This window comes from Chiloscyllium plagiosum, unplaced genomic scaffold, assembly GCF_037043375.1.
Source record: "Chiloscyllium plagiosum isolate Xiang-an unplaced genomic scaffold, Cpla_swu_hap1 HiC_scaffold_9, whole genome shotgun sequence".
NCBI lineage: Eukaryota > Metazoa > Chordata > Chondrichthyes > Orectolobiformes > Hemiscylliidae > Chiloscyllium > Chiloscyllium plagiosum.
In genome coordinates, this window is record NW_028270147.1 from 68,950,311 (window position 1) to 68,973,399 (window position 23,089).

Here is a 23,089-nt window from a genome sequence, read left to right on the forward strand (position 1 = left end):
GTTTGGCTGAACTGGTCCTCACCCTTAACAATTTCTCCTTCGAATCCTCCCACTTCCTCCAGACCAAAGGGATAGCCATGGGCACCCGTATGGGCCTCAGTACACCTGTCTCTTTGTTGGCTACGTAGAACAGTCCATCTTCTGGAATTACACCGGCACCACTCCCCACCTCTTCCTCCGCTACATTGATGACTGCATTGGTGCCACCTCATGCTCCCGCGAGGAGGTTGAGCAATTCATCAACTTCACCAACACATTCCACCCTGACCTTAAATTAACCTGGACCATCTCTGACACCTCCCTCCCCTTCTGGACCTCTCCATCTCCATTAATGACGACCGACTTGACACTGACATTTTTTACAATCCCACCGACTCCCACAGCTACCTGGATTACACCTCTTCCCACCCTACCACTTGCAAAAATGCCATCCCGTATTCCCAATTCCTCTGCTTCCACCTTACCTGCTCTCAGGAGGACCAGTTCCACCACAAGACACACCAGATGGCCTCCTTCTTTAGAGACCACAATTTCCCTTCCCACATGGTTAAAGATGCCCTCCAACGCATCTCATCCACATCCCGCACCTCCGCCCTCAGACCCACCCCTCCAACCGTAACAAAGACAGAAACCCCCTGGTGCTCACCTTCCACCCTACTAACCTTTGCATAAACCAAATCATCTGCGGACATTTCTGCCACCTCCAAGCAGACTCCACCACCAGGGATGTATTTCCCTCCCCACCCCTTTCCGCCTTCCGCAAAGACCGTTCCCTCTGTGACTCCCTGGTCAGGTCCACATCCCCTTACAACCCATCCTCCCGTCCTGGCACCTTCCCCTGCCACCGCAGGAACTGTAAAACCTGCACCCACACCTCCTCCCTCACCTCCATCCAAGGCCCTAAAGGAGCCTTCCACATCCATCAAAGTTTTACCTGCACATCCACCAATATCATTTATTGTATCCGTTGCTCCCGATGCGGTCTCCTCTACATTGGGGAGACTGGACACCTCCTCGCAGAGCGCTTTAGGGAACATCTCTGGGACACCCTCACCAATCAACCACACCGCCCTGTGGCCCAACATTTCAACTCCCCCTCCCACTCTGTCCAGGACATGGAGGTCCTGAGCCTCCTTCACCGCCACTCCCTCACCACCAAGCGCCTGGAGGAGGAACGCCTCATCTTCCATCTCGGAACACTTCAACCCCAGGGCATCAATGTGGACTTCAACAGTTTCCTCATTTCCCCTTCCCCCGCCTCACCCCAGTTCCAAACTTCCAGCTCAGCACTGTCCCCATGACTTGTACTACCTGCCTATCTTCTTTTCCAGCTATCCACTCCACCCTCCTCCCTGACCTATCACCTTCATCCCCTCCCCCAGTCACCGATTGTACTCTGCTACTTTCTCCCCACCCCCACCTTCCTCTCATTTATCTCTCCGCCCTTCAGGCACTCTGCCTGTATTCCTGAAGAAGGGCTTTTGCCCGAAACGTCGATTTTACTGCTCCTCGGATGCTGCCTGAACTGCCGTGCTTTTCCAGGACCTCTAATCCAGAATCCTTCAATCAGGGATAAAATGGGTCTTACTTCTTACCTCTGGACTCTACCAAGCCTGTCATCTTCCTCCACTGATGCTGTGCCTGAGCAACATTGTCCGGTGGCTGGGGAAAAGCTATGCAATATACATGTGTTGGCATACTTCTAACTTCAAAGTTTGTGAGAAAATTTGTAGCTCGGGTGCTCGTTGCTGTGGTTCTGTTCGCCGAGCTGGAAGTTTTTGTTGCAAACGTTTCGTCCCCTGTCTAGGTGACATCCTCAGTGCTTGGGAGCCTCCTATGAAGCGCTTCTGTGGCGTTTCCTCCGGCATTTATAGTGGCCTGTCCCTGCCGCTTCCGGTTGTCAGTTTCAGCTGTCCGCTGTAGTGGCCGGTATATTGGGTCCAGGTCGATGTGTTTGTTGATGGAGTTTGTGGATGAGTGCCATGCTTCTAGGAATTCCCTGGCTGTTCTTTGTTTGGCTTGCCCTATAATGATAGTGTTGTCCCAGTCAAATTCATATTGCTTGTCGTCTGCGTGTGTGGCTTCTAGCGATAGCTGGTCATGTCATTTCGTGGCTAGTTGGTGTTCATGGATGCGGATCGTTAGCTGTCTTCCTGTTTGTCCTATATAGTGTTTTGTGCAGTCCTTGCATGGGATTTTGTACACTACATTAGTTTTGCTCATGCTGGGTATCGGGTCCTTCGTTCTGGTGAGTTGTTGTCTGAGTGTGGCTGTTGGTTTGTGTGCTGATATAAGTCCTAGTGGTCGCAGTAGTCTGGCTGTCAGTTCAGAGATGTTCTTGATGTATGGAGTGTGGCTAGTCCTTTGGGTTGCGGCATGTCCTCGTTCCGTTGTCTTTCCCTTAGGCATCTGTTGATGAAATTGCGAGGATATCCGTTTTTGGCGAATACCTTGTATAGGTGTTCCTCTTCCTCTTTTTGCAGTTCTGGTGTGCTGCAGTGTGTTGTGGCCCTTTTGAATAGTGTCTTGATGCAACTTCGTTTGTGTGTATTGGGGTGGTGGCTTTCATAGTTCAGGACTTGGTCTGTGTGTGTGGCTTTCCTGTATCCCTTTGTGGTGAATTCTCCGTTTGGTGTTCTCCAGTACTTAAACTACTGGACTTGTGCCTCACAACACACTTCACATTCAACAACCAGATATACGAACAAATCAACGGAACACCCATGGGCTCACCGATCTCGGGACTCATAGCAGAAGCAGTAATGCAAAGGTTAGAACAAACAGTCTTACCACAAATTCAACCCAAACTCTGGGTCAGATACGTTGATGACACCTTTGTAATCATTAAAAACACGGAAATAGAGAATACACACCGGATCATCAACTCCACACTCACAGGAATCCGATTCACGAGAGAGGAAGAAAAGGACAACCAACTCCCATTCCTAGACGTGATGGTACAGAGAACACCAAACGGAGAATTCACCACAAAGGTACACAGGAAAGCCACACACACAGACCAAGTCCTGAACTATGAAAGACACCACCCCAATACACACAAACGAAATTGCATCAAGACTCTATTCAAAAGGGCCACAACACACTGCAGCATACCAGAACTGCAAAAAGAGGAAGAGGAACACCTATACAAGGTATTCGCCAAAAACGGATATCCTCGCAATTTCATCAACAGATGCCTAAGGGAAAGACAACGGAACGAGGACATGCCGCAACCCAAAGGACTAGCCACACTACCATACATCAAGAACATCTCTGAACTGACAGCCAGACTACTGCGACCACTAGGACTTATAACAGCACACAAACCAACAGCCACACTCAGACAACAACTCACCAGAACGAAGGACCCGATACCCAGCATGAGCAAAACTAATGTAGTGTACAAAATCCCATGCAAGGACTGCACAAAACACTATATAGGACAAACAGGAAGACAGCTAACGATCCGCATCCATGAACACCAACTAGCCACGAAATGACATGACCAGCTATCCCTAGTAGCCACACACGCAGACGACAAGCAACATGAATTTGACTGGGACAACACTACTATTATAGGACAAGCCAAACAGAGAACAGCCAGGGAATTCCTAGAAGCATGGCACTCATCCACAAACTCCATCAACAAACACATTGACCTGGACCCAATATACCGGCTACTACAGCGGACAGCTGAAACTGACAACTGGAAGCGGTAGGGACAGGCCACTATAAATGCCGGAGGAAACACCACAGAAGCGCTTCATAGGAGGCTCCCAAGCACTGAGGATGTCACTTAGACAGGGGACAAAACGTTTGCAACAAAAACTTCCAGCTCAGTGAACAGAACCACAGCATACTTCTAACTTATTTTTGTCAACTGAAAGAGCTGGGAATTCCTTCTGTTAAATATTGAATAAACTGAAGATGTTGTGTTTGACCTCAATGACAAACTCTTGCTACAAATTCTCTTCCACATACCCCTACACTCAGGCTGACCTAGACAAACATTTTGTGGGTCTCAGAAGGTGCCAAATGTCAAGCTTCTCAATTCACATCATCTCCAGCACAAAGAGATCTGCTTTCATCATCGGAATATCATGCATATTTCTTCCTTGCTGCAGCCAATCTGCTACTGAAACAATTTGAGTGCATCCTACCCCTGGGTTCTACTAATACAATACCCTACTGACCAACATTCTATCTTAAACCCTCAATACTTCCACTTGTGTAAAAAAAACTACTGTCAGCGACGTATGTGGCTCACCCACTATTTCCTATTTTTGACAATTTGGGAGACTTGGGCTCTCAGATTCCCTGTCACCAATTTAAAATTTTTATCCTCACATTTAAACTGGTTTATGGCCTTATGTTTTCCAACCTATCTATTAAATGCAGCATTGTTCTACTCTAGATATTCTTCTTTGTACTTTCTTGTTTCCTGTTGCTCGCTAATTGCATCGTACACAAAGCTGTGTAAGTCCCAATGTTTGAGAATCCCTTTCCTGAAATCACATACCAGACCAAGATTTTCTGCAAGCTTCATTTTCAGACAATTTTCCTAATGTTAGGACAGGAGGCTGGAGGAGTTGCTCTAGTCACATTACTCCGCAGATAGTAAATAAGATGAATTGCTTTTTCCTGTTACCAAGAGCAGTTAAATACCTTATTTAAATTGGGTTAAAAACAAAAAGGTCTATCAACCATGTTTCTAAATATATTTTAATTAGTAGCGAATTTTGAGAAGATTTGTAGCTCAGATTGAGGTTCTGGATGTAGGTTTGCTCCCTGAGCTGGAAGGTTCATTTTCAGACAATTTTCCACCATACTAGTGAGTGCTTCATCAGTGAGTCTCCAGATGAAGCACTGATGGGATGAACCACTTTCTATTTTTGTGTTTAGGTTTCATGTGGTAAATGGGATCCAAGTCAATATGTGTATTGATAGAGTTCTGTTTGGAATGCCATGCTTCTAGGAATTCTCGTGCGTGTGTCTGTTTGGCTTGTCCTAGGATGGATGTGTTGCCCCAGTCGAAGTGGTGTCCTTCCTCATCTGTATGTAAGGGATACTAGATCAAAGAGACTACATTGAGAAAGCAAACACACTACTTGCAGATACCAACACTTAGCAACAAGTGGTGGTAGACCCAACGCCACAACTAGAGAACCGAATCACAGCCCTACTCAAAACTTCAGAAACCTGGAGAAATCATTAAGACTGACTTCCAAAAAACAAAACCAGTCAGGTCCAAACCACCACGCTTCTATGGATTACCCAAAATTCAGAAACCAGGAACCCTCCTCAGACCCATAGTCTCACTACCTGGAACACCAACTTAGATTGGCCAAGGAGCTATACCAAAGTCTAAAGCACTTTTTGTAAAAGATTCATGCCACTCCACCCTAGAATTCCTGAACACCACCAAAGACACCAAGATAGAAGAGGATAAAATAATGGTCTCCTTTGACGTAACAGCCCTGTTCACATCCATCAACATCAACCTGGCCAAGGAAACACTGACTATACTATTAGAAGAACCAAAGACACGTACACTAAACTCCTCCAACTTCATCAGCAAAGACAATATCATTAAGCTAGTGGACCTATGCCTTACCACCCATTTCACCTGTAACAAGGAAACCTACAGACAAACCAATGGAACACCAATAGGATCTCCAATATCAGGGTTCTTAGCAGAGGCAGTAATGCAGAGACTCGAACAAACAGCTCTGCCAGACATCTAGCCCAAATTTTGGGTCCGCTACGTAGATGACATCTTTGTCATCACTAAACAAAACAAATTAGAGGAAACCTTCAAGACCATCAATAATACCCATACTGGCATAAAATTCACTAAAGAGGAGGAAAACAACAACAAACTGCCATTCCTAGATGTCGCAGTAGAGCGAACAGCCAATGGGGAACTTCAAACCAGTGTCTACGGGAAAACAACACATACGGACCAAATACTGAACTACAGAAGCAATCATCCCAACATCCACAAACAAAGCTACATTAGAACATTATTTTACCGGGCCACCACACACTGCAGCACAGAGAAACTACGAAGAGCAGAGGAAAATCACCTATACAGTGTTCGAAAAGAACGGATACCTAATTAACACAGTCTGCAGATTTCTCAGCACCAAAACACAACAAGCAGACAAAACACGTCTTGACATCATGGTAGCACACTAAACAGCAGCTAATGAACTTGAAAGATCCTGTACAGAAAACAAGCAAAATTAATGTCATCTACAAAATATCTTGCAAGAACTGTGACAAACACTACATTGGACAAACAGGCAGAAAACTAGCCACCAGGATACATGAACATCAACTAGCCACAAAACGACATGACCCACTCTCACTAGTATCCTTGCATACAGATGAGGAAGCTTACCACTTCAACTGGGACAACACATCCATCCTAGGACAAGCCAAACAGCACGAGAATTCCTAGAAGCATGGCATTCCAATTGGAGCTCTATTAACAAATACATTGACTCTGATTCCATTTAGCACCCCCTGAGAAAAGGAACTGGAAATTGATATCATTGTAGGAAATGATGTCACTGCAGGAAATGACATCACCAACCAAGGAAACCTAAACACACAAATAGAAAGCGGGCCATGCCATCAGTGCTTCATCTGAAGCCTCACTGATGTTACCTAGTATGGTGACAAAACATCTAAAAACGAACATTCCAGCTCAGCGAGCAAACCTACATCTAAAACATAATAAAACAAGATGTAATCAATTACTTACGTCTTTATTGAATAACTTGCACAGTTAATATACAAGCGTAAATGCTTAACCCTCTTAATGTACTCAAACCACATATGTTAACACACAAGTACTCTCCACAAAAGGAGTCAAAAAAGATTTCTCTGCAGAAATTGACTTTCTTAAAAAAGAAATTTTTGGCCAATACATTGTTCGTGAAGGCAAAAGAATGAAGTGTCGAATATTCTGGAGTTTATTACTCTGTTCTGGCATATATGATCAAGTCACTAATCATGCATGGTATTCTGTGAAGATTTGCAAACACAGCTTACAAGAAATGCAATATAAATATAAGATTAAATGCAATATCTTCAAATATTCCTTCAAAAAATATATGCATCTCATCCTGAGCTTGACGTGAGAGCTTTCTTTCCAGAAATGACAAGAGATCAATCAGGCACCTCTTTCTTAGTAGGAGTTTCCCCAATTCAACTTGCTCTTAGCATCCCATGTATGAATAAAACCAGTTCTGAACACGTCAATGAACAAAAACGTTATGGACAGTCCACCAGTGTTCAAATCTCAACCTTAAAAATATAAATGAAATACAAAAATTTCTCTAAAGAATTGTTATTATGCAGTTCAGCTATCTAGAGAAACTCTGATAGTCAGCTGATATGAATGTTAGGGTTTGTTAGCCCAGTTGGCTGGATGGTGATACAGAGTGACACCAACAGCTTGAGTTTAATTCCTACAGTGGCTGACATTACCATGAAGGTCCTGCCTTCTCAACCTTGTTTCTTGCTGGCGATGTGGTGGTTCTCAGGTTAGACCACAGCCATCCATATCTCTCTCTGTGTCTCTCATGAGAGAGTAATCCTTTGGTCCTCAGGGGCTATGTTGTTCAAATATTACATGACAAGCTGCCAGTGACTCTGAAGCCATGCATTTGTTTGAGCCGCATAATTCTTGGCTGTTGGAATTACGAATTTAAAATTGGTCTTCCAGAAACACTCGCACACATGCTGTCAGTTTTGCATCAGTGTTGGAAGCTGATTGCAAGAAAGTATTATGGTTGCAACATATCACCCATTTGATTGTCGTGTCTGTGCCAGCTCTCTCTAACAGCATCTCAACTATTCCAGATCCTAACCAGTACCTGTGTGACAAAGGTTTCCTCAGATCATGTTTACTGCTTTCCCCAATTACATTAATTTATGTGAGATTTACTTGACTTCTTAGTTCACCTATTCTCTTTTTTTAAAAAAAATTCTTCAGAATTTACTGGAATTATTTGCTAGTTTACTTGTGCCTGGATGAAAGCCTCTTTTTGGAACTGGCAGCAAATGAGCTTTTTGTTTAATCTAAAGAACTTCTAAAGCAGTCAAGGTTATTGAATTTCTTTCCCTTCTATGTGTCGTGAAGTGTCTTGCTGCTACCAAGGGCAATGATTTTATTAAGTCAGCCTTTTTCTAGGCTCCTTGAAGTGTATGTTAGTCTTGAATCCAAGCAGAAATAGAGAAAAGAAACCACAGTTTAAAGTTAAAGGGAAGTTGTAATCAAGAGGTGACGTATAAGTACAAAACTATTCATTCAGTTTCATATTTCTCCATGGTGATGTCATATTTGATTAACGGTTAAAAGCAGTTGATTATTCTAATAAAGATTTGTTTAGGAACAACTATTGGAATGTAAAAATGCCCATGGTTTAAGATTTTTAAGGAGATAAAAGGTGTGTCCTAGGAGATGGGAAGTTGTCAGTACTTGAAAGAACTTAGGATAAGCATTTCCCCACCCCTCTTTGTGTATTATTATTAACAAACGGAGGAAATAAGAGACTGATGTGCCAACACATTCTTTGCTCAAGTCAGGCTCCAGCTGGTAGCGCAAAGGTGTGATGTATCCAGGCAAGTTATGTCCACGCTTAGGTATGATCACAAACGTCGTAGAGGTCACTGTAAGTGAAGTAATATTTTTGAGAGTGAATTGAAGAGGGCATGTGTAAGCTTTTGATTTAAAATGTGGAAAAGATAGAGCCAAGTGGGGGCATTGTGGCACAGTGTGGGCAGTACGGTGGCAGACTCTGGGCGGCACAGTGGTTAGCACTGCTGCCTCACAACGCCAGAGACCCAGGTTCAATTCCCACCTCAGGCAACTGTCTGTGTGGAGTTTGCACATTCTCCCTGTGTCTGCATGGGTTTCCTCCGGGTGCTCCGGTTTCCTCCCACAGTCCAAAAACGTGCAGGTTAGGTGAATTGGCCGTGCTAAATTGCCCATGGTGTTAGGTGAAGGAGTAATTGTAGGGGAATGGGTCTGGGTGGGTTGCTCTTCGGAGGGTCGGTGTGGACTTGTTGGGCCAAACTGTAAAGTAAACTGTTGTTCCACACTGTAAAGTAATCTAATCTATTCTAATCTAAATCTAAACTAACACAAAATGCTTGAAATACTCAGGTCTAGTAGCGTTTGTGAAGAGCGAAACATTTTTCGCTTGAGTAAAATTTCATGCTGTTTATTGTTATCTTAATGTTCATGTCATTTTTGTTACACTCCTGTGTTAGAGGTACAAAATAGTAACTCAGTGTTCTCTTTCAGAAGCTGCATGATTTGGATTTCTTACATTTTCTGATGTTTATTTCTAGGAACTGTTAGGTTCTTTTCCTGAGGTATCATACACAAGATGCAATTCGCACACAGCAACTTCTGCAAACAGTTAAAGTTTGTTAAGGCTTGTACAAGCTAGGTGACTCTCCTTTTGACCCTGTTTGCAGTGAGGCCCTAAACAAAGAAAACACATCCCCTTTATACAGATCTGTTGTCAATGCTACAGATGCTCTGGCCACTCCCCCATAGTCACATGCCATTCAAGATAAGTCCCAGTTACTCTCAGTCACAGGTTACCCCAGGTACAATGGCAGGATGAGATCGTCCTCAGTGATAATGCAAATGCTGATGCCCTAATCCTGGGGAATTGTTATGCAGATGATTTCCTGACTCAGTATTTCCCCAAGACAATGTAGGTGCTGCATACCTAGCTTCAAGGGATGGCCAGAAAACATTTCTGGATGGAAGAGATTGAATGAGAGTTTAACTTGACAGGGGAGTAGTAGCAAATGACTGTCTAAATGAAGTGTGAAGTACAATGGATGGTCATCCACATTCTTGTATGCTATCTGAGGCAGAATGTCACCCCCACCCACTTCCAGAATGTTCAGCTTTGCAGCCTAATATTAATGTCCAGAGCGATTCCCATTTAATCTTTTAACATTACAGAACTGGGGGGTAATTCGTCAACTGGGATTAGAGAAATTGGATTTTCTTAAGATTTTCATGACTAATTTTCTCACTTTTTTTATATTTCAGCTTTCAATTTTGAGAATGACCATGTTGAAGATGTTGGCAATGTCACTATTGATTTGAACTCTGGTGCTGATTCAAGTCAAAACTTTAGTGCAGTAGCCACCCCTGATGTAAATCTTGAAAGCTTTTCTGAAACAGTGGATCCAAATATAACAACTGGAACAGCGGGTATGTTTATAAAAAAAATTTCACATCTGCCGCTATTAAAAATGCTTTAGAAACCAATTCTTTCCCCTGGTGAATCTTTAGATTAGATTAGATTAGATTACTTACAGTGTGGAAACAGGCCCTTCGGCCCAACAAGTCCACACAGACCTGCCGAAGCGCAACCCACCCAGACCCATTCCCCTACATTTTACCCCTTCACCTAACACTACAGGCAATTTAGCATGGCCAATTCACCTAAGCTGCACATTTTTCGACTGTGGGAGGAAACCGGAGCTCCCGGAGGAAACCCACGCAGACACGGGGAGAATGTGCAAACTCCACACAGTCAGTCACCTGAGGCAGGAATTGAACCCGGGTCTCTGGCGCTTTGAGGCAGCAGTGCTAACCACTATGCCACCATGCCGCCCTCTCTTTTTTTCCTTACCTTCATTCTCTTTTCCCAATAAAGTACTGCTTACATTCCAACATATAAGGGAATTATGTATTTTGACTATTTTAATCATATGTAAAATGATAAATAACTACCCTTAACTAATTTCAATGCACTGAAATACTATATTATTTTTGTTACCAGAGCGACACACCTCAATTCAACGATCTCTGACAGACCTGAAGAATCTTATCAGTGTTGAAGGAAGTGAGTGTTTGGCCTCATGCGCTGCAGAGAAACAATTAGTCTTTACCACTCCAACACATGCGCAAAGTTTTGCTGTTGTACCAAGAGTAGTGTCTCATTGATTTATATATGTACTTAAAATAATTTTCCTAATTATTTGCAAAAAAGAAGAAACCTGAAAGCATCCTTTAAAAATAGAGTAATTGTCACTTGGAATAGAGTACTTCAGAAATCCATTACTCAGATGTTGTTATTGAAGTTTGTTAAAATTTGTTTTGTTAGATCATAAGTGATTGCTCATTTGTTGATGCTGCTGTTATTTCTCCCTCCTTCCTCTCCTCTTAGTTTCGACTTTTAAGTACATGACAAAGAGTAGGGAAACCAAAGCATGAAGTTAAGAGAGCTGAGTCCTTTGTGCCCATTGGTTCTCGAGATTTGATTTGTTTTTGTTCAAGACTTGAGTAGTTTGTAAAATTTGTAACCAGATCATGCTCATTTGAAAAGGATGCCTTTCCTTGTGGTATATGTTGCAATAACCACCAGTACTTTACAAAACTTGTTGATTGTGCAATTGCATTTACTGTATTAAGTGAAGTCACCATTATATATTTCATATAGAATGATCTGCCAGAGGAAGTGGTGAAGGCTGGTACAATTGCGACATTTAAAAGGCATCTGGATGGGTATATGAATAGGAAGGGTTTAGAGGGATGTGAGCTAGGTGCTGGCAGGTTGGACTAGATTGGGATGGGATATCTGGTCTGCATGGACAAGTTGGACTGAACGGTCTGTTTCCATGCTGTACATCTCTATGACTCTATAAACACACCATAAGGATATGATGTTCAGTTTCTTTCCATACTTAATATTGAAATTAATTCTAACTAATGTAATTAACTTATGTTTATTATGAAGGTGTACTTAGCATTAAGTTGATATTTGGTGCCTTATCATTTTTTTTCTAAGTTGTTAATGTTGGCTACAGAAAGAGCTAAAGAGAAGGCTTCAATTTTAATACTGTATTGATAAGCATCTTTTGAAAGTCTGGCTAATCTGTTTTAACAAAGACCAAAACAGTATCCACTTATTTCCTATTAGCCTGAGATTATCAAAACATGTGTTGGAAAATAAAGTGAAATTTTAACTGTTCATCAAATCTATCAGTTTGGTTTTTTCTTTAATCCTTTTTAAGAAAGATAATTCAGAGCATCATTTTATTCTGAGTAGCAAGTTGGACAGTAAGTAGCTCAGAAGTTAAACACAATTATGCCAAATTTACCTTTCTTTGCTTTTTTAAGGGATGTTGTAGCCACTGAAAAGCACATTGTAAAACTTCATAACATCTTAAATTAAGATCATGATATGATCACTCCTTTACATCTCCAATGGAATTTGTATGCCGTGAACAGGACTTGATCAGTGAAAATATAACAGAAGATTTTATACTTCAGGTCAGGGGTTCCCAAAATGTTTCTCATCGGAAACTTGTTTCAAGGCTAGAAAATTTGTTTCCCCTTCTTTAGGAAATCCTACTATTGGTACTATAATGCAGAAATTTCTCAGGAGCTAAGAGTCAGAGAAGTCTACAACACAGAAAAAGTCCCTTTGGTCCATTGTTTTTGACTGGCACTAACTCAATCACTTAAGTATTCAATCCCATTTTTCAGTTCTTGCCCCTTAGCCTTTTTGCCTTGGCATCGCAAGTGTACATCCGAATACTACTTAAATGTTATGAGGGTTTCTACCTATACCACTCATCCAGGCAATGACTTCCAGATTCCCACCACCCTATAGGGGAAACATTTTTTCTCTCATCCCCTCTAAATCTTCTGTCTCTTATGTTAAATCTATGCTCGCTGACCATTGATCCCTAATGCTGGTTAAATCTCCTATGCACCCCCTCAAGTGCAATTGCATTCCCTCTGTGATGTGGATTCCAGAATTGTGTACAGTACTCTGCTGTGGCCTTTCTCAATCAACGTTTTATACAATAATGTTTTCAGTTTAACTTAGTCAGCAACAATGCCTCTTTAATATATGGAAATCCAGATAGGATCCAAATGCTTGCAGGTATATGGACATTTTATTTTGTCAGAGATGTTGATGAGTACTGACAATTTGGATGAAAACAATGTTAATGAAATTTGGCCTTTAGATCAAATTCTCTTTGATGCAGTCTACATTTCAAAATTATTTTCACAATTTTTTAAGAAGTTCTACTTTGCTCTTGAGTAACTGTGATTAATGATGCTTTGTATGTTTTCCCCAGCTGGTAAGAAGACATGTCCTTTGTGTCCAGAAGAAAAGTTTAAACCCAACTATAGTCACAAGCTGCGAAGGCATTTGCAACATCTGCATTGGAAAGTATCTATAGAATTTGAAGGTAACTGTTTACTTGTGATTATGTCACGGTGGACAGGAAATACGTATCAGTCACACAGTGGGTTGAATGGGAAAGGAGTGTATACTTCAAAAAGCTGCAAATATTGAGGATTTTTGGTACCAGTTTTCCTCATAGTGGTAATAGAACTGAAGTTTCTAATGTCAAGCCAATTATGAGACTTCTTTCTATTCAACTAGAGAAAAATTTTATACTGCTAGACTGATTTCAATGCATTTGCTATTTTGGATGACAAAAAAAGTAAATGAATCTAATATTTTACTTTGATTTGACTGTAATAATGGGTTTTCTTTGTTAGCCGTCAGTTACTTTGAATGGCTTATCTTCAAAATTGAGTTGTAAGCAATTGCTGTGTCAGCCTTCGCTAGACTAGCTAACATTTTTATGTCTAACTGGTAGTGAGATGAACAAAGTATGTAATACTGAACATCAGAGAACACTACAACCAAGGCTGGTAGCGTTGGAAGGTCAGGAGCATCATCTTCAAAGTCCTTGTTCTCAATATTATTTAGAGATGGGTCAGCCAAAAGCATCGATAGGGCTTTTGCTCACATTGAACAACATTAGGAATCAAACTGCTACTTGAATTTGTTCTTAAACTTTTCAGTTTAGGGTCAACTTCGGTTTCATTGAGCCTATCTTGATAGTGAAAGCCATTCATAATATTTCACGAAGTTCACCAAAATGATAAGGGTATCCAATGAACTGATCAAGAGTAAGAACGAAGTGCTTGAGAAAGATCTAGCAACATCTGTGCTGAAAGGAACAGATATAACATTTTGAGTCCAATATGACTCCTTTTCAGAACATGCAGGGCAATCATTTTGTACCTCTGGGTCACAGTCAGGGGACCTGCTTGTTCTGTTCATCAGTGGGGGTAAGTGGTTGGAACATTTCAAAAAAAGTTTAATACATCAGGTCCAAAGAAACTTCTGACCTGGTCTTCTAGTCACAGTATGTATGGCAAGTTCAGTTCAGTTTCTGGCCAATAGAAACCAGTATAATTTTGAAAGTGATGGATTCAGTGCTAATAACGCCATTGAATATCAAGGGGAGAAGATTAGATTCTCTTTTTGTTGGAAATGGACTTTGTCTGGCTCTCGTGTATCACAAATGTTACATGTCATTTATCAACCCAAGCCTGAATGTTGTCCCCAGTTCGTTGCTAGTGGACACAACTGTAACAGCTTGGCTGGGGACATGGCTAGTTCTCAAGCACCAATCTTCAGTTTTTTTTTTGGTGGATTGTTATCAAGGTCCATTGCCTTTGTGGCATCCAGTGCCATTATCCATTTCGTGATATCATGTGGAGTGTGTTGAATTGTCTGCAGACTGACAGTTCTGCTGGGGGACCTCAGAAGGATGCCAAGATGGATCATCTACTCAACACTTCTGGTTGAAGATGGATGCATATTTCCACCTTGTCCATTGGGATGAATTAGTCTCAACAGCAGGGGATCTTTGTGGGGCCACCTCCCATTAGTTGTTTAATTATCCTCCACTATTCACATCTGCATGTTGCAGGACTGCAGAACTAACATCTGATCCATTTTATATGATCACTTAACCCATTGGTTCATTCTGCTTCCATTGTTTGGCATGCAAGTAATCTTGTTTTGAAGCTTCACCAGGTTGACACTTCATTTTTAAGTATGCTTGATGCTGTTCCTGGCATGCCCTCCTGTGATCTTCATTCAACCAAAGTTAAGTCTCCCAACTTAATTGTAATGTTATTGCAGGGGATACAAATGCCCAGTTATGAATTGCTTTTTTGAACCTGATTGAGAGACGTGTCTAGTAGCATAAATAGTTAGTATTTTTCTAGGAAGACTGACCCTTGAAAATTGTGACGATTTCAGTGTCCTTCAGGTAAATTTAGAAACGGTATTTGGATGTTGGATGAGTTGCAAAATTATTAGGACTGAAATTGAGCAATTGTCATAATGATTTGCACTGAAAGGGCAAAGTTCTCTATCCCAAGATCAGATCTGCCCACATGCAAACTGAAATCATGAATTATTCCTGCAGGGAAGTATTGAGCATTTTTGAAATATTGGATAGGATTAGAGAAAGGTTTCTTTGTTTGTCTGTATTGACACCCAGTCATTGACACATTGTTTGTTGCCAGTGCACTATCAACTGAAAGATTTGTGAACCTCCACTTCCTTCACCTACCCACCAGACCATGTTAGAACACTAGTTGAGCACATCATAAGGCTGGCACTTCTGAAATAATGCAGATATAGTTGAAAACCATCCAGTTAGTTTTTCTCAAGTCTTTGTTTATGAGCTTAGGTTTTTTTTGTCTATCCAATGTTTCAATCAACAGTATTTCTACTGCAATCTTGACATCTTTGTTCCAATTACATTTGGTCTGAAGTTCTAGATTTTTAACTCCACGCTGCCTTGAGATACTCAACAGATTATGCTCCAATACCATGAACTGCTCAACTGTTTAATTCCAAAATCTCTCCTTCAGAACAATTGTCAAGAAAGAATCCCACTGTCCTTTGCAAATTTTACTGATGACTGCCTAAGTAACACGTAGTCCTTTTTGTCATTTAATCCTTGATTTAGAGTTTTTGTCCAGAGCATTGATAATTGTATTCTTCTAACTCAAATCTACATTGGAACTTCCTTTGATTTGAATCCATTTTATACACACACTTGGTGTTAAAGTGCTGAACTATAACAGCATCTCCTTAGTAATTGCAGGAATATGAAACAATTATAAGAATAATACCCAATCAGTTCAGTTAGTGGTCATGAAGTACAGTTCAACACTATATTGCAATCACCCAGAGGCCATCACAACATAGTGAGCCAGAGCAAGTACCATTGTCAAAACACGCCACAATTACAATGGTGGAGAGAATTCATTCGACCAGGAAAAAACAAATTCCTGATGACCTGAGTTTGTAAAACGGTTACCACTTTCAGAAGACAGTCTGATGTTTAAATAGATAAAACTTGAAACAGTCCACAGTACTTGTGGAAATAGCAAAAGGGTGAAAGTAGTACTCCAGAAGGATTTCTCGCCATGATGAATTCCTTGCAAGTCAGGCCCTGGTATTTGAATGTGATATACTTCTAAGTACAATACTTCATAACTAAGAGCTAGGAAGGAACACTAGTGGTTTAAGAACACCTGTTCTGTCCTCATGCTGCCTTCCCCCTGACCCCACCCCCAGCACCCCTTCAGTTGTTTGTATTAAGTAGCCCAGAAAATTGGTTCAAAAGCATACTTTTTTTAAATCAAAAGAATGATTAACTCTTTTTATGATCTGCAAATTAATTTCACTACATGAGCCAATGGCAGACCCCTTTGTAAACAAGTTTCTCTCTTTACTAATTCTTGCTGAATTCATGTTATAACAGGTTACAGAATGTGCATCTGTCATTTATCATGTCGACGCATGAAAACTGACCTCAATGGGGAACAGGTAACAACAATTAAAATTAAATTAATTAATGAAAGTTAAACTTACATCTCACACTTAATATGGTTTATTCATGTCTTCTGAATGTAGGCATATGTATGTAAATTATTTATAGAGATTATCCAGACACAGAAAGGAGTAGGTTGTTTACGGACAAACAATTGTGGGAACTTTACCGTAAGAGGTTATTGAGCCAGGTTAAGTGATAATCAAGTAATGTAATAATGGAAAGGTAAAATGTGGCCTGCATCTGAATTGATATTGCTTGCTCAATCTAGTAATTGACTAGACTATCACTTGACAATTTTGCAGTTATACCATAACTGCAAAACTTTGTCTTGATTTTTTAATCTTTCAAAAACTGTAACATTCTAAGTTATGAATATTCAGTTAAAGTTGAATGCTGAATGCAAAAATTGGAAGAGAACTGTATTAATGTATGGAGGATGCAATAGCTGTGCCATGATCTCTTTAGGATATTGGTGACTGTTTTATTTATTCTTTTTATATATTGCCCACCACATTCTTCAGGTGATTACTGCCTTTCAATTACACCTCAGTATTTAAAATTATCTTGATGAAGGACCACAGAAGATCTAAACCTGAGATATGAACAATATACTCATATTTTGTCCTCCTTTCATCCCTCTCCAAAATGTAGAAAGTAGGTGCAAGAATAGGTCATTCAGTCCTTCAAGCCTGCTCTGCCATTCAGTATGATCATGGCTGATCATCCTACTCAATATCCTCAACTGGAAGAGATCTTCTGACTCCACAAACCTGACTTTTGAAAATGTTTGCCTAGCTATTAGACTTTTCTTTTGTCCAGAAACATTAGACTGCATTGGAATGCTGGGCAGGTGACCCCAAACTGAGAGTGGGGACATTCTTGGCCGTCCACCTGGTCTATTTTGTACACTTCAGGTTTCAGAATCCTAAGCTACCAAAATCCAGCATGAGAGGGAGCCTGATAATTTTTCAAAAAAACTAACTGCCTCTGTGAACTCCATCTGCATAAATCTGATTCAGTCCCATTTCTACCTTCATGACAATGTGAACTACTGTGTTCAAGGCCAGAAGTTGTGATTTCTAGGCTTGTCTGCCATTTTTGCTGTGAAGAGAAATATTCTCCGAAGTATCATATAATTTGTTTCATTATCCATTACCTGATCCATAAATTAGTATATCTCTAAGAATGGAAATATAGCAATGTACAATCCAATACTCATAACAAAGACCAAGCTAAAAGTTTAATATACAAGACCATTGTGGCATGTGAAATCACATGAATTCCCATGTGTATTCATTTTGTTATGGGAAGATATTTTTTGATCATTAGCTTTAAAGTCATGCTAAAATACCTCGTAAAGACAATATTCTGCTAAGAGGTTGGAAGCAGTAGCACAATACTTGAAACAATTTTCTCCTCCCTTTCTAATGTTGTGATACACAATGAGTGGACTCTGGATCACCACTTAACATATCTATTGTAGTACTGATTAACTGAAGCCAACTTCAGAATCTAACAATATGTTCCTTACTGCCTTTTTCGCAGATTCAGATTTTTAACCTTGCCATTATATACAATTTTGATGACTGTTAACATAATTTCTCAGTATTTTTCCAACAATTGCTTAACATTGTCAGGTTTGGAACTGTTTACTTGTTCACCATGTAGAAAGCTGCCACATTTTCATTTGCCAGTAGTGTTGGTGATAGTAATGAGAAAAGAATGAATTCAAACATATACGAAAATTGAAAATACCATCGTCCTTGGTGATGAAACTTTTGCTTTAATATGTTTTCCTGCTTTCAGGTCCCAGTAAGAATTGGAGCGCATTATCACTGCATTGTCTGTTCAGCTACCATTGCTCGCAGAACAGACATGATCAGCCACATAACACGACATTTGAACAAAGGAGACACAGAAGCCAGTTTCAATGGAGGTGTGTGAAGTAGGTGGGATCATTTGAAATCTGGGAAAGTTGGTTATTTATTGCCCCCTTACTTGAGACCAGCAAACCCCCCAGTTTGTGCCTCAGCATTCTAGCCGAAGGAGTTGAAATGTCATCTGTGATTTCTGCTCCTGGTTGCTGTTCAGTGGCTCCTCTGGTAAATGTATTTTGTACAAATGTCAGGTGAGAATAGGATCTAGATTCATTCCATGGCTCGTTCAGTGAATGGCTAAAGAAGGATATGCCATCAAGGCAAGTGATTGGAGTTGAGATACAATTCAATATAATATCAGTGGTATTGGAGTGGATGTGCTGAACTCCAGGTAAATCTTTTAAGGGGCTCTTATGGTACAGTAGTAATTACTATTACTGGACCAGGAAGCCTGGGTTCAAGTTCCACCTGCTCCAGAGGTATGTAATAACCCCTTTGAACAGATTGATTAGAAAAATAGGTTAAATAAAATACTTTCTTTCAAAGAATTAATGCAATACCATTTGTGGAATAGGCTCAACATTTATTTCCTGCTGACATCTTAAGCTTTCATTTTATTGGATTTTTAAGATATCAATAAACTGTAGAAGAAGCGGCTCTAGAAGAGAGGAAAGGAAACTTGTATAGAATAAACTCTGTTCTGGTCACAGTTTTTGAGTTATTCAAAGATACTTAAAATAAGATGGACTAGGATATGGAAGTTGATTTTAAGTAAATAGATCAAGGGGCAGTGTGGATCTCTGTCTCAAACTTGTTTGTGGTTGTGTATGCTGAAGGGGCAGTGTGGATCTCTGTCTCAAACTTGTTTGTGGTTGTGTATGCTGAACTATATTGCTTAAACAGTAAATCCCAACTCGCAAGGCGTTGTGAAACTATGTAGCATTGAGGTCAATAAACAATGCATACAATGTCTAGTTTTAATCACCACTTGACTGGAGGCATTCAAGATTCTGTGAACCCCAGAGCAAACCCAGAAGATTGATCATTCTCACCACTAGACTCTTAATCCCTTAATTGAAGGTGCTGATGAGAAAAGCATGCAAGGGTGGATATGCATTTATGGTTGTTATTTCTATGTTTCTTTAAAAAAAAGCATGTGGCACAGTTCTTCAGACTTAAAATGTGACATAAGCCCAAAGTCTCACAAACTGAAACTGATGACAAGCAAGTTAAACTTGATGTCAGTCAGCTCCTGATGCAAAGATTGTAATGATAGAACAAGGAAGGCAAAAACCCTGGAACCATTTAAGGAACAGTCATTTGCTGTGTCAGGAATCTTCCGTTCTGGATGGATGAGCTTCATAGATGGCCACCTTTTTTACTTTGTTCAGTTTATTATATCAGCCAGAATGACAGCAATGACACTATTTGCTCTCTCGATGAGGAAGAACCAAATCATCCACAGTTTGCAATCATGTACAAGACCAAGTGAGCATGTGTGAATGTTGGGTGAGGATACGAATAAGCTTAATTCTTTAAGGTGTAATAGCATGCTGCGGCTCATTGCGAGGTTCACACATTGAGAATGACCATGTTACTATGGAACAGAAATTTGTGAAGACACCAATCATAACCAGCAAGGAATTAATGCGATCAGGAAAAGAAGGGAGGGAAGTGACAGAAAATACTCAAAATGGTAACTGACCTAATCCTTTAAGGGAATCTCTTAAGGATTTTGATTTTCAGAAAGCTTTGTCTCTCCAATCTTGTAATTGACTTTCTCTGTTTTAGCCACTAGTGGGCAAATGCAATCCACTGAAGTGCTGAAGGAAGTCGATACTGACGTTCATGTTTTTCCAAACCACCTGACTCCTCAAAAGACAGACTCTTTCTTTAACCCTAAAATGAAACCTAACAGGTAATGTATCTGACTTGTTATTCTAATCAATGAAGTGCATAGGTCAGTTTAGCTTGTCAGAGTCTGAGGAGCAGAAGAATAGACATTTTGGGCATAAGCCTGATGAAGGGCTTATGCCCAAAACGTTGATTTTTCTGCTCCTGGTATGCTGCCTGACCTCCTGTGCTTTTCCAGTAACACTCTCAACTCAGATCTCCAGCATCTGCAGTCCTCACTTTCTCCTAGCTTTACCTTGTCAATTTTAGTTTTACTTTTCTTCATTTATTTATACAAAACATATACTTTTAAAGTGGGAATTAGATATTGCTGATTTAAATGTGTGACAATTCTATTTATATACCAGGATTCAGGATCATTAATCCCATTTTTGTTTGTGTTAATATTAGTTAGGTACAATGCAATATTCTACTGTGTGATAAGTAGTACACCAAATTGTTGTCCTTGTGCTGAAAGATGAATTATTGTCTTATGAATGTAATTTAATGCATTCATTGTGAACCTTTGACTAATTTTTTTTAACTGCAAGGCCTTCTATCCACATCTTTCAAAACAGTATCAAAATAAAACTTCTTTCTCACTTGCTGTTATTATTTATTTTACAGGCAGTTAATTTTCTGTACACTTGCTGTCCTAGCTCAAGAGCGCAAACCCCTTGAATGTTTAGATGCTTTTGGAGCTACAGGTGTGTGAAGACGTCTTTTCATTTTATACCTCATGGATATATTGATAGTCGTGATCACTAAAAGGCTACTTTTAAAATTTGAATGTTTATTCCTTTTTTTTCTGTTTCCCCATTCCAAATATGCTGTCCCTGTCAAGAACACAGGCAGATGATCAGCTGTTGAGCTCTGTTTGCTGTAGTGGAGAAAGTTGAGATGATCTACTCTGTCCTTTCCTTAAAATTTATTTTATTTCATTCGTGGGATAAGGGCGTCACTTCCTAAGCCAGTATTCGTTGCCCATTCTTAATTGTCCAAAGGCCAGTTAAGAGTCATCCACATTTCTGTGGGTCTGGAGTAACATGTCGACCAGACCAGGTAAGGATGGCAGTTTATTCCCTAAAGGACATTAGTGAGCTTGGTGGGCTTTTCTGACAGGTGACAGTGGATTCGTGGTCATCAATGGAGTCTTAATTCCAGATTCTTATTGAATTTAAATGCCACCATCTGGAAGTGGAAGGATTCGAACTTGGGTACCCAGAACATTACTTGGGTCTCTGGATTAACAGCCTAGTATTAATCCAACTAGACCATCACCTCCCAATTTTGTGAGGTGTTTGGGTTTACTGACAGAATGAGAATGGGGACAAACTGTTGGTTCTTTGGCTGCTAGTACTATACTCATTATCTAGACACTGCGAGTAAAGCAGTGTCTTAATGTACTAAATTAATAGAAATTTATTAATTGCTCTGTGCCCAATTAATTGCTGTGGCCTGTGGGTCCAAGTGGCTTGAGAGAGAGAGAGATTACGGTTTCTTGAAAAATGTTGCAGAGCAAAACTAAACCCACTACATTGACTAAACATTTTTGCTTGTTTGGTGTATTGACAAATTAAATTTTAATGATAAGTAATCACTGATTAAATGTCAAATGATTAAAGTTTACAGGTGGTTTAAAGCTGACATGAATGGGTGATCTTGTGCTATTTTTTGTTAATCGTTCATTGGATAAGAGTGACCCTAGCTAGATCAGCGTTATTGCCCATCCCTTACTATCACAGAGAAAGTGGTAGTGAGTTGCCTTCTGAAACGGCTATAATCCTTGGGGAGTAGGGATACCTATAGTGCTGCTAAAGAGGGGTTCCAGGATTGCGATCCAGTGTCAGTGAAAGAATAGTGATATACTTCAGGATGGCATGATTTGGAGGGAAACTTGCCTTTTGAGCTGGTAGATGTCACAGGTGTGGAAATGGCTGTCAGAGGAGCCTTGGAGATTTACTGTGGTGCATCTTGCAGATGAAGCACACTGCTCTAAATGTGTGTCAGTTAGTTAATGTTGAGGGTGGTGTGTGGATACCATTCAGGTCCTGTTTTGTCCTGTAAAGTATCAAATGTCTTGAGTGTTGCAGGAGCTGCCCTCCTTCAAGGAAATGGAGAGCATTCCATCACACAGCTGACTTGCGTATTGTAGACTCTGGTGATGAGTTACATGCCACGTAATTCCTTGCTTCACCTGCCATCCTAAATAGCTGCAATCCTTGGGGTGTAGAGACATCACAGTAGTGTTAGTGAGGGAATTCTTGGATTTTGGCACAGCGTGTTTACATGGCTTGTTCAACTCAGGAGTGAGACCATGGAAGTTGATAGGTTGTTGATTGTGGGGGAATTAACAATTGTAATGCCACTGAATATCAAAGAGTGATAGTTTATTGTGTTTCTAACCGAAGTAGGTAATGGATTAAGTTATGCTTCATTGTGATGTCAGTATGTTATCCATCACCACCATTGTTTTCCCTTGCTGGGGCAATTTAATTTGTTTTATGAAAACTTACGTTTTTGTTTTAAGCTATGACCCATCGCAGTCATATATTTGAACTGGGAAGCTGAGAATTCAAGTCCCACTTGACAGACTTGAC

At 40.4% G+C, this 23,089-nt stretch overlaps 1 protein-coding gene across 1 annotated transcript in view; it reads left to right on the forward strand.

The window, feature by feature from the left end:
- trmt1l (tRNA methyltransferase 1-like) overlaps window positions 1-23,089 on the forward strand; it is a 76,026-nt gene that overhangs the window by 3,541 nt on the left and 49,396 nt on the right. The window contains exons 2-8 of the mRNA XM_043699547.2: window positions 10,088-10,252; window positions 10,827-10,889; window positions 13,138-13,251; window positions 16,648-16,712; window positions 18,526-18,655; window positions 20,388-20,514; window positions 21,117-21,196. Of these exons, the coding sequence (XP_043555482.2) occupies window positions 10,088-10,252; window positions 10,827-10,889; window positions 13,138-13,251; window positions 16,648-16,712; window positions 18,526-18,655; window positions 20,388-20,514; window positions 21,117-21,196 (744 nt within the window). The remainder of the gene's footprint in view (window positions 1-10,087; window positions 10,253-10,826; window positions 10,890-13,137; window positions 13,252-16,647; window positions 16,713-18,525; window positions 18,656-20,387; window positions 20,515-21,116; window positions 21,197-23,089) is intronic.